Here is a 12,389-nt window from a genome sequence, read left to right on the forward strand (position 1 = left end):
ACAAAACAACAGGGAAAATATAATACGAGCTAACATTTAATGAGCATTTACTATATACAGGCAGAGTTCAAGGTGATTGTGTAGGTTATTTCACTGGTCCCCTTAGCAAGACCTTTTGACAGAGGAGGAAGTGAGGCCTGCATAAGTTAAGGGACCTCCCTCTCCCTCGTGTCTTCTGGGAAAATGCTGACAGAGCCTGGACTAAAGCCTAGAGCCACAATCTTAACACCCCACACATACTGGAAACTCTCCTGGGGTCTGTTGTCAGGCGATGCTCATCCTGACCTCTGTCAACAAACCTCTTTTGCTCCCAGAGGCAGGTATGTCTGGTAGCTTATTCCAGGGACATATTTTGGGACAACAAAGGATTGCTTCAACACTCAGGGAACCGAGCCAGAAATCATGGCCTTACCTCCTAGTCACTCAGCTCCGATCAGATGGTGGCTGGCACTGCTGTACTAAGTCCTGGAGTTTTGACCTGGAGGGAGCAGGTCTGGAGGTTCGCAGCACAGGAATCTGGTGGCTTTTTCTAGAGGTGACATCACTCTGAAGGATCAGGGGACAGCATTGGAACTGCATTTCCAGCCCATGTGCTTGGGAGGTCTGGGGGAAAAAAGCCTCATTCTCAGAGATTGTTGACATCAATTTTAGTTTTCCAACATGTTTTGAAGGCCCCAAAGCCTCAGATGTTCCTTTCAGAGCAATTGGCTGGCTTAAAGGTCACCTCTCAGATGAAATCTCAAACTGAAAATCGGCCCATAAATGTGAGTCCTTGTGGCTTGTTGCTGCCTGTGCTGAGAGTCACTCCTGGGAGTTCTGGGCAAGAGAGGAGAGTGCAGCCCTGACTTCTGCCTTGGCTTCCAGGAAGATCCTCAGGCTGAAGAAGACTTTGCTAGACTTTGGGCTGCAGTCATTGGTCTTCACGTGCCCCTAGACTTGTCTGACTGCTGATAAGTGCATATAGCCTGACTCGTGACGAGAATAACTGAAGACACAGCAAGCCCGCCCCAGATGTGTTCTGAAAGAGGCAGCAGCACGGTGAAGGAGGAGCCCCCATTCAGGAGTCAGATGACTGTGTTTGGGTCCTAACACCTGAGGTAACACAAGTGATTGTGTTATCTTCCAACACAAGTGACTGTGTTGTCTTGCAGGGCTCACGTTACCTCTTGGGTCTCAGTTTTTGTTTGTTTGTTTTTTCAATCTGTAGGGAAATAGTAGTTCCTGCCCCACCTGCTAACTAAATTATTTTGAAGAACAAATGGGTCTATAGTTCTAAGTGCTTTTCAAGTATAAGATGCTATGTCATTGTTAGTTAATTTTATTTTGAAAATGATGGAATTGACCAGATGATGACGACCTCAGCTCCCTCCATCCTCGGTAGGTAACTGGATGGTTTGGAGACCTGCGGGCCTAAGGAAGGAGTAACAACGGAGCTCACACGTCTCAGGGAAAGTGGCCGCCATAATCTCTAGATTAGCTTACTACTTAGGCACTTTTACAAACGCAAAGTATCAGATTATTTCCTCAAGTATATAGAAGAGATGGCTTTGGTTTTGGTCCCTGATCTCAAAAATATCTTCATTTCAATTTCTGTTCACATATCCTACGGGCTGGATTTTCAAAAGCTCCCTGTTCAACCCTAATTTTGGTTCCTGGGTTTTATCAGCCCAAAAAGTGTAGGGTGAAAATGCAGGACCCAGCAAATCCCAGGACAGATTGATGTCTCAGTGTGGCCCGAGTGGCTTCATTGCACACCCAGGTCGGGTGACATGAGGGCTGCCCCACATGCTCAGTGTTTGAGGTGCCTGATTTACCAGTCTGATGAGACCACGGTGTTGGGGGCCTAGAAGACCACTGCGAGAAGACCCTGAAAAGACACCAAGAAAAGTCTTCAGGTCTCAAGTCCTAGTCAAGTAGTCAAGTTCAAGTCCTAGAACTGAATTCCCAGGGGAGGATACTTGGCTGCTGTCTATAGGACCCTGATGACTTTCCCCTTCTGAACAGTGGAGATGGCCCCATTCCCTGCCTTCCAGGGGTGCAGCGCAGCCTGTCTGAATGAGGAGGCTGTACGGGTGTGCTGCCTCCCTGGGGTGAGGGCCCTGAGGTTGTGTGTGGCAGTGGACGGCTCTACACTGGCAGCTCTGCCCAGGAACTTCCCAGCAGCCCAGCAAAAACTCTCTTCTCTGAGTTCACCTTCCTTAACCCATGAACACCCAGTGGGGCTGAGCGGGACCAAGCTGGGCTGTGGCGAAGGGGGCTGCGGGGCTTGCACTGTGATGTTTTCCAAGTATGATCGTCTCCAGAACAAGATCGTGTATCCTTTGCCTGCTGGCTGGTTGCCCATGTGAGGACTGTGATGTAGGGGTCAGCTTGTGAGTGAGTGTGTGCGTGTACGTACGTGCACATGTGAACTTTCTAAACTCCAGACTTATTTCACATTCCATGAAATCCTTCAATAGGGGTCCATTGCCCCCAGGATAAAGTCTAATCTCTTTGCTTATCACAGGAAGGCCTTCCCAACATTTCCCACCTTTCCTCTCCAGTTTGCTTTCTCGTCATGAGCTCAGCACTCCAGTCACACAGAGACAATTGTGAACTACTAATGCTCCATGCTCACTCATTTCTTGATCTTGGTATAAGCTGTTTCCCAAGTCTTGAATGTCCTTTCTTCTAGGACTTGTCTACTTGGTTAACTCTTACTAGCTCTTTAGGGCTGGGCGAAATATCACCTCCTCCAGGAAGTCTTCCTTGATCTCCCAAGATGGGTTAGGTGCCCTTTGTCTGTGCTAGTCCCATACAGTGCCCTGTGCACAGCCCTCCTGATGTGCTTTCCACAAGATATTTAACTTGCATTTTCACCCTGGCTTCTATTTTCCTGGGTTGATTGCAAGCTATTAAAGACAGAGATTTCATCTTATTCACCCTCAGCCCTTAACAGGGTACCTGGCATATGGTTGGTAATCAAGACCTGATGTTGACTGTATATGTGAATGAGTGATGGATAAAGGAATGGAGGCAAGCTAGCTCTCTCTAAGCAGTTTGTGTCTCATGCTCCCTGGGGATTTTCCCTCCCTTCTCCCCAGGGAGGAACTGGAGAAATAGAGGTGGGTGAAAGCAGAGAAGCAAAAGTGACTGGAAGTTCTGAAATTGAAGAGGCTAAGGAAGGGCCCTGCAGAGAGTGGAGCATGTATTGGACCTGGAACCTACCAGAAACTTCCTCTTGACTCAGCCTCCAGGGTCAGGCTGAGTAAGATGTGGCTGAAAGTACCCTAGCTCCTTGCTCCTGCTCAGAGGCCTAGGGTGCATGGATGCCTGACCCCACAGGACTCTGGAGGGGAGTGGGCCTCATCTGGGGGAGAGCTTCCTTTGTCCCTAGCCCAGAGTCTTGGGTGGAGAGGTGAGGACACCTAGACAAGAGACAAGAACATAATGTTGAACGAAGAGAAATGACACGAAGCATCACTAAGTCTCCCAGGCCCTGCCCGCAGGTTCACTCTGATGACCTGAGTGGACAATGGATTGACCTTAATCTGAGGTTCCAGCCACTTTTCTGCCAATGCCTGCCTGGCTCCCATCTGTTCCTTGCACCATGTTGCTGTGACGACTGTGGAAGGAATAGGAAGCACCAAGACAAGGCTGCATCCTGTGCAGGTAACCAGCGGAGAGGAGGCTCATGCCAAGGCTGCAGATTTGCTTTGTGTTGTCGGGCTGAGCGTCACTGCCTGAGCAGAGGAGGCATCATGGCTGGCCCCTCCCCATCTCCCCAGGGGGCTGTGAGGCAGAAAGAGGAGGTGCCCAGGGCTGAAGCTCCCTCCTGTGGTGAGAGTGGATGTAACATAGCATAGCCCTGAGAGAACCAAGATGTCAGCTGGATTTGGTGGCCAGGGCAGTCCAGCTGTGCCAGAACTGGAGGGAGAAGAGGCAGGGGAAATTCCTCACCTTGACCCTAGTGTGTTTAGGAACCCCTCAGCCTTCCTAGATTCAAGATTCCAGATCCTTTGTGCCCCTTGATAAAAAGCACACCCACTCCCTGCTCCCTCGATTGGAAATTCCATCGCACCTTTTGCCTCCCACCCATAGATAATACAAATGTGGACATCTAGGTCTCCATGCTCACTAAAATGGAGGCCAACAAGGCCTGAAGAAGAGAATTGAGACATATGAGTGTCTGACCAAGGCGTTCTCCCAGGCCACCTGGGAATGGAGTGAAATTAGAGATGCTTCTGGGAAGAGGGGGCAGTAATCTGGGAGGTTTTGTGGAGAGAATCAGGATGCCCTTAGGCAAAGTGGAATAGAGCACAGTGGGAACAGAGAACTATGGGAAGGAAAGGCCATTGTTCCCAGTGCTGGGGAAACTGAGGCAGGGGGTCTTTGGGAGATTACAGTCACAGAAGGTGCCAAGGCTAGCTCAAGTCTTAATCCTCCCCAGACCATTTGAGGAGATGTGATGTTCAGATCACACCTTCCTTGGGCACCTTATGTGAATCTATGAACCAGGGCCTTCAGTTGAACAAGGTGATCATCATCCTCGGGAGGAGCATCTTAGATCATTCGTGGGAGGTCAGCGCAGGGTGAGGGTGGTATTACTTCATCTCTAGGGCTTCATATCTTAGTCAGGAAAAGGGGAAATTACCAAATTTGCCCAACCTGCAAGAGATATGAGAAGGTGAATTAGGGCTTGTAATTTTCATTGAGGCAAATAGATGAAAGAAAGAATGAACAGTTTAACCACTGGGATCATATCCATATTATCAGGCTAAAAGCCTCCCTTTCCAATGGTACAGATCCTTATTCCTGATGCACTTACTTTGGCTGCAAATAAACTATAGAGTCAGATTCTACTTCTCCTTGTCCATTTATTTTTTTCTCTTGGTATCTATGACACTACGCTTTCCTCATTTTCCTCCTGTCTCTGTGTTCACAGCATGTGCTGGCTCCTCCTCTACTCAGCCCCTAATTGCTGCAGCACCCTCTGGCCTGGGCCCCTGCCCTTCTCCATCTTCACACTCCTCCTAGGTGAGTTTAGTATCATCTACTTGAGAACGGCACTCACATTTATATCTTCAGCTTTGACCTCTCCTCAGAGGTTAGATTCATTATTTCCAACTGCTTACTTGACCTCACTATATGGATGTCTAATCTTAAACTTAGCAAAACCCTCTTTTTCCACTAACTTCTTTCTTCCCCAGTCTTCCTCCATCTGAGTCAATGGCAAAAGCATCCACCCAATGGCTCAAGACAAGAATCTAGGAGTCACTTATGATTCTTTCCTTCATACACCACACCCAACCCATCCACTAGTGTCTTCTGTACCTCCAAACCCTGCAATGAAACCTTCCTTTTCTCTCCATTTCTTCTATTGCTGCTTGGTCGGGGCCACCACACCTCCTGCCTGGACCACAATAGTGTCCTGGTCTCCTGTTTCTACTCTTGCCCCTACAATCCTAGTCCCACCCAACAGCTAGAGCAATTCTTTAAAATCATAAATTAGATCATATCATGTCCTGCTGAAACTCCCCTAGTGGCTTCCCATCACACTCAGAATAAAAATCAGGATCCCTCCCCTGGCTTATGAAGAGCCACATGATCTGGCTGCCGCCTAATCCCCTAGCTGACTTCTCTTGTCCCAGTGGGTTCCACCCACACTGACCTTTCAGCAGCTCCTGCACCAGGCTTGTGTACTTGCTGTACTCAGAGCATTTGCCTTTGCTGTTCCTTCTGCCTGGAATACACTCTTCCCTGATCCTAATCAAGTTATTAAATTTAACCTAAAGGTCACCTTTTCAGAGTGGCCATTTGTGGCCACTGAGAGCAGCCACTCGTCACTCCGGCTCATGTTGTCCAGTACTAATGCTCTACATAGCACTGACCTCCACCTGGTGTTTTCTTGTTTGTTTTTGTCACTATCTCCCCTACTAGGACATGAGCTTCATGAAACCAGGGACCTCATCTCTCTTCACTAGTCTGTGCCCAGGGCCTTTGCCATGCCTGGCAAATAACAAGATCTCAGTAAATATTTATGAAATGACTGACTACATACGCTAGGCACTGGAGATACAATTGTCTAGCAATTTTGCTTACATAAGTACCAAGAGAGACTCCCTAGAGAGAGAAAAAATATGAATGTGAGGAATCTCCTTGTAATGAAAGTCTTGCAGATTTGAATGAAAATTCTGTGACAGTCAACACATATAGCAAATTCTACGTGACATGTTTCCCAATTCTTTTGTCCCTAGTGGAAGTCAAGATTTCCTTCACTTAATAATACAACGGTATTCTGTTTGGAATGAAATGTATTCAGTTGGTTGTTAATAAACGCTGGTTGGGTTGGATTGTGGGATAGCATAGTTACGAGAACAGGACATAGGTCTTCCACTTGGACAAATCTCTCGGCTTTCTTCCTCCTCAGCTCAAGGAAGGCTGAGAAGCTCCTTCTGGCTCTCATGATTCCTATTCCTTGAAGGGGCTTTCCTACTAATAACTGACATTGGTTGACAACCTACTGTATGCCAGGTATAACGTTAGGAGTTTCATGTGAATTAGCTCATTGAATCCTCACCACGGCTCTAGAGGTAAATAGTAGGATGTTCCTTACCATACAGATGAGGAACCTATGGCTCAGAGAGGCTTGGTAACCTGGCCAAGGTCACAGTTGGTGAGGGGTGGTGCCAGGATTTGACTTTGTGAAGTGACTGCTACTGCATATTGTCTGTCAACATGGGCTGACTTCAGTTCAGTCGTGTAGGGAGCCTGGGAGGGGTTTTGCCAATGCAAGTGTCTACATCTTCTGCCCCTTTTAGGAGAGAATTGCTAAAAGCCACGGGTCCCAGTGTGGGTTCTGCACCCCCGGCATCGTCATGAGCATGTACACGCTGCTCCGGAACCAGCCCGAGCCCACCGTGGAGGAGATCGAGGATGCCTTCCAAGGTACCAGCCTTGAAGCACAACCAGGGAGGTGGGATGGCAAAGGGGGCTCTGCAGAGGTTGAGCCGGGCCAGAGTGGAAGCCAGGAGTGGGCTAGGAGTTCAAGGTGCTGACCTTTGTAGGAAAGGCTCAGGCCACCCTGACATGGCGGCTAACATCTACCGGAAGGTTGGCCCTCTCTTAGAACACTGTGTGGTTTGGAGACCTCCTGGAGTCTCCTGCTTTAGTGTTTGTCTTCCTGAGGTGTCTTCTTGCCCTCCCCTGCACTGGGACCGGGTGGCAGTGGGTGGCTGGCATGAGAGGAGATCGTTTGGAGAACTCCACAGAAGCTAGTGACATGGCTTCCTTCCCTCTCAGCTTTCACTGCAACGGGACCCTGTAGGACACAGGCCACATGTGAGGAAGGTGGCCGTGATTCTGAGCCTTGGGCAGAGACTGGCTTCCCAGTTTTCCTTCTGTGAATGGGCCCAGGAGTCTGGACCAGGTGTCTGTTCCTCGGAATTGAGTAGAGAAGGATGCTCCTCCATTCATCATTCAATCCATCACTTATTCAATCCATCATATTGAGTCCTATCATATGTCAGGCACCATACCGGGTACAAGGGACACAGGGATGAAAGGCACAGTCCCTATTCTCAAGGAATTCACATGCTGAGGAGGAAGATGATGTAGTTTGATAAGCTCCCTGATAAAGCTATGAGTGGTCACCATGGGAGCATGTAGGAGGGACACCTGATTCAACCTGGACATTCTAGGAAGGCTTCCTGGAAGACATGTTAGATGTTTTGAAGTCAGGAATACAAGGAGGAAGAGGAGGGTTACAGGCAGAGGAAACAGAATGTGCAAAGAGAGCATCTAACACCCGGGAGCATAGCCACAAACCCCTCACCTGCCCTGGGGCCTGTGCTGACACTGCAGCATTTTCTTTGTACCACAGGGAACTTGTGCCGCTGCACAGGCTACAGACCCATCCTCCAGGGCTTCCGGACCTTCGCCAGGGTAAGTCTGGGCCCCAGCACAGTGTGGCCCTGCTCCCAAAGGGCAGACACTCAGGGATCACAGTTGGAGGGATGGCAAGGGCCTCTAGATTACAGAGAAGAAAGATAAGATGGCCAGTGGCTGGCCCTCTGGTAGCAGACACCTGGCATGGACAGTGGGCTCTGCCATACTTATTCAGGGAGGGGTTGTAATCAACAGCAGGGGGACTTCTCTTTCTGGGTAGGTCTAGAGAGCTGGTTCCTGGAAGAGGCATGCTGCCCAAGAGCTGAATTCCTCCAGGGCATTTGGGCTCGGCAGCTTCCCTTGGAGACTGGCACACTCAGCCCGTGGCAGAGGTGCTGAATATGGCATTTAATAACAATGCAGCCTGAGTCAGGACCCGCACCCCTCCTCCTTTCCTCCTCAGCTGCTTTCTGCAGTTGGCAGTCTGCCGAGCTTATGATGCTGCTAATGAGGTCTCCAGACAGTTCGTGACCTCCTGTAGTGATCATGTAACTCTGAGTGAGAAACCACAGCTGGGGTGGGTGAACATGAGATTATAGACACAGACACACACCTGCCACCTGGCAACAGGGACAGAGGGCTGGCCTCTCCTTTCTTGGCTTAATCTCCCCAGATTTCCCCTGATTCCCCAACTAGGACAAGTTGATCCTCACTCCAATCAAACAGTCGTCTCTCAATTTGATTCAGAGTTGAGGGGTGAGTCACAGACTCCCATGCTTTTCACTGACCTTTAGGGTTGGCACCTTACAAAAAGGAGTGTTTCATCCAAAGAGCTACAAAGGGGTGGAGACGGAGACAAGCCTGTGAGGATGGAAAACACCACACCCTGCGGAGTGCTGTTAATGATGAGGAACCAGGAGACGTGAATTTAAATGAAAATGATTGAAAGCTCAGATACGGACTCTGCAGACCTGGGTTAAAATCCCATTCCATCACTTTATTGATGCATGACTTTGAGCAAATTTCCCTGTTTCTAAAATGGGGATTATAATAATACCTCCTTATAGTGTCTGTGGAACGTATGCCTGTAAAGCTCTTAGAACAATGCCTGGCACATCTTAAGTGTTCAATAAATGGCAACTATAAATTAGGATGAAGATGCATTTCCTTCATTATTCAATATTGGATCTTCATAAATTTCTCAGGCTTCCCTGAGAACCAGGGATTGTTCATCTTGCCCGTGTGTTTATTTCCTAGGAGGCTTCTCAAAGAGCTACAGTCTAACCAGCCCTCCTAGTTTCTCTAAAGAGAAGGGCTTTTGAGAGTAGCTGACAACTCTGCTCCTTCCCAGGGTTGGAGTTTTATCGTTGTTGAGATGGTTCCTGATTCCACTGTAAGGAGCAGCCCCCCAATCCAGCTGGCAGAGCAGAGCAGAGCAGAGCTGAGGGCTCTGAGCAGCCAGACTGACCAGCATGCAGAGTGTGCTCAGAAGCTTGTGCTCGTTGTTCACTGGAGGCCCCCAAGGCCTTTATCCAGAGTCTTTTAACTCATATTCTACACACAGTTCTAACTAACTTGGTGCTCCAGTTTTCATGGTCATTGTACACTCTAGAAAAGGGTGAGGAAGTTCTGCTAGAGCAAGGCACACTATTCCCAGCAAGAAATGACAATGTCCATCTAGCAGCAAGGAAGGAAAGGGAGGAACCACAAAAATAAGCACAAACTCAGCAGTCTTTGAGAAAAGTGGAAATCTCTCTGGGGAAACAAAACAGCCTTATTCAGCCTCAGTAGACCTTGAGGGCAGTGACCAATTATTGTAAATCACAATAATTTATGTCCTGAACTCATCAATGAATTATGAAGAAAGAAATCTAAGTAAGAATATGCTGGCATTTTAATTATCTGGCAAATGTACTTCTGTGAAATACATTCTTCCCCACAAGGACTGGGTGAGTGAGGCTGACGCCTTCCTGTGTGCAGGCTCCCCTCACTTCACTTAGGGGCCCTGAAACCCTCCTACTGCAAGAAGAAAGATGAGAAGAAGCACTATAGCAACCCCTCTTTCTATATTACTTTTTGTCTAAATTTGGAGGAGAAGAGCAAGGTGGTGGTGGAAATTCTAGAATAGAGCAGCTCTGAGATCCACTGTCAAAGCCGTGAATGCAGGGGGGGTCTACACACAGGGCAATGTGTGCAGGGGGTCGAGGCAAGGGAGGGTTTATCTCCCGATGCCAAGTCTGACGGTGCTTTTAGGTTGTCAAAGGCCAAGCCTTTGGCTTCCATGGCTCTCTGGCAGCTTTCTTGGAAACGCTAATTGGTTGTGCCTCATCCTTCAGGAAATCTAGCATGGAATGGTGTTTCCTGTATTCATGTCAGAAGGGCTGCCTCAGCCCCCAATTCCAGGAATTGGCTCTCCTGGAAATGTGCCCGGGGCTGTGCCTGGGACTCTTTCCTACTTTTGCCTCTCAGCACAGCTCCAAGATTCTGGAGTGTCTCCTGAGGCATTGAGCTGAGACTCCTGCCTTCTTGGAGCAAATCAGTCAGATGAACACACCCCTTCCCCACCCTCAATACCTCAGTTCCGGGAGGCAGCAATCTGGACTCTACACTGTGTGCTGCCATATGTGCCCAAAGAGGTCCTGAGCACGTCCTTTCCCCACAGGTGAAGGGTCGTCAGATCTGTACACTTCCTCCAGAACAGGCCCACAGTGACGAATGAAGACTGTTCAGCTTTCTGGCAAGAAGTGCCTATTAAGTAGTGGTGAGACATCAGGCACACTGGCTGGGCACCTCTCTGGACCAGCACCAGTCTCGGACATCCTTGGTGGGATGCCCACAAAGACCCCAGCCTGAGAGGCATACACCCAAGCCTCATAGAACTTGTCTGATCTAGAAGTAGAGCTCTGGAGTGCTGAGGAAACCACTGGGAATTTCTCTCCTAGAGGCTTCCTAAGGAAGCAGCACTGAAGAGAGAAACTGGGTGCAAAGACATGTTTTGATAAAGTAGGACCCAGCTTTTACGGAGAAATTTCCTTAAAATTAAATTTCACTGCTGCTTCCAGGAGAGATTCTATTTGCTTATTCATAAGTTATTTAGTCTACATTAACCAAGCAACAGAAAGTAGTTAAAGCAGAGGCAAGCGGGATGAAGTTGGGGTATCTGCTATTCCTGTTGATTCTGGAATAGGTATCAGAGCTAGATTTCATTGGAGATTAACAATCTAGGTTCTTTAACTCCTGTGAAAACTCTTTGGAAATATTTTTGTGTGAGTGGTTGTCATCTTTCTAGGATGGTGGATGCTGTGGAGGAAAGGGGGACAACCCAAACTGCTGCATGAACCAGAAGAAAGATCAGATGGTAAGTGGGTCCTTCTCTCCCTGGAAGCCTAGGGGCAAATCTCAGATCAAAGGAGCCCGTGGGCTCTCTCCACACTCTTGGCGGTGGTGGCTGGAAGAGGAAATGGCTATGCCCAGACTATGAGGGCAGTGAATGTGCATGTTTAGCCCTGGGTCCTTTCACAAGACTTCCTTGTTCCTGCCTTCCAGGAGCTGCCTGCCCCTCTGCCAGCCTGCTGAAGGCTGCAAATGAGCTCTGTTGGACAAAGGGCTGGGCTGGTCCTATAGGGCACCTTAAAGGAGGGGATACTCTACCACCCATCTGTTCCCTTTTCCAGCAGGTCACCCTCTCGCCATCTTTATTCAACCCAGAGGAGTTCATGCCCCTGGATCCCACCCAGGAGCCCATCTTCCCCCCAGAGTTGCTGGTAGGTGATGCCTCAGGGAGAGGCCCAAACAAGTCTCTGTGCCATGACCCATTTTATTTCAGACTCCTGGGATCTCTGTGTCCTCCTTGTCCTTTAGGTTTCAGCCTGCTTTTCCTTCCTTGCTCTGACACCCAGAGGTCAAGTCTCTCTGCCACACACTCCCCCGGGACCCACACTTCTCTCCTTCTCCCACGTGTCACTCGAGAAAAAGGAGTCAATCTCTCTGCCACATCATGTACAGGAACAGATGCTCCAGAAGTATCTGCTAACTTCCTGGGTAAATCTAATGTATAAGCCCCCAAACAACCCACTCTGCTCTCTGTAAGCAGTCCATCTATTTAAAAAATGAACAAATTGAAAAAGAATGCTGTATCCAAAGACACAATCCATGGCTTGCAGCTCTGTCTTAAGGATGCCTCACACACCCACTTTCTCACCTTGATGATTCTGCCCCTTCACCTCAACGTTCATGGTGAAGGAAGAATCGAGTTTCACAAATGCAGATTTCTCAGGGGGTATTGAGCACATGAAACTGCCTTATGAGTTCAGTGGGCCAGAGAGAAGGGCTTTGCAGCAGGCAGCTGGAATATCTTTCTCCAGGTTGTGAAAACTGAAAAAAATAAAATGTGATTTGGGGTTTTCTCTGCCAGTCCTGTGTCACCCCACATACACTAGAACCAGCCCCCCATTGCCTTCACTTCTGACATCCCTTTCTTCACGACCTCTATCCCCTCCTATACCTTGTCCACTGTACCCCCT

The 12,389-nt window shown here is 48.7% G+C and overlaps 1 protein-coding gene across 18 annotated transcripts in view; it reads left to right on the top strand.

Annotated features, from left to right (window-relative positions):
- XDH (xanthine dehydrogenase) overlaps nucleotides 1–12,389 on the top strand; it is a 59,149-nt gene that overhangs the window by 6,785 nt on the left and 39,975 nt on the right. For 4 of the 18 annotated variants that reach the window (XR_011526613.1, XR_011526614.1, XM_070574156.1 and 1 more), the window contains exons 3-8: nucleotides 2,218–2,314; nucleotides 3,543–3,651; nucleotides 6,801–6,927; nucleotides 7,862–7,923; nucleotides 11,156–11,224; nucleotides 11,541–11,630. Coding sequence is in view for 15 of the 18 variants with exons in the window: in XM_070574156.1 (XP_070430257.1) it covers nucleotides 2,218–2,314; nucleotides 3,543–3,651; nucleotides 6,801–6,927; nucleotides 7,862–7,923; nucleotides 11,156–11,224; nucleotides 11,541–11,630 (554 nt within the window). In the remaining 3 variants the exon portion in view is untranslated. Of the gene's footprint in view, nucleotides 1–2,217; nucleotides 2,315–3,542; nucleotides 3,652–4,924; nucleotides 5,017–6,800; nucleotides 6,928–7,861; nucleotides 7,924–11,155; nucleotides 11,225–11,540; nucleotides 11,631–12,389 lie in introns of all 18 variants that reach the window. The other 14 variants (XR_011526615.1, XM_070574159.1, XM_070574160.1 and 11 more) reach the window with 7 other exon arrangements.

The sequence above is a fragment of the Equus przewalskii genome, chromosome 14 (assembly GCF_037783145.1).
Source record: "Equus przewalskii isolate Varuska chromosome 14, EquPr2, whole genome shotgun sequence".
Classification (NCBI taxonomy): domain Eukaryota; kingdom Metazoa; phylum Chordata; class Mammalia; order Perissodactyla; family Equidae; genus Equus; species Equus przewalskii.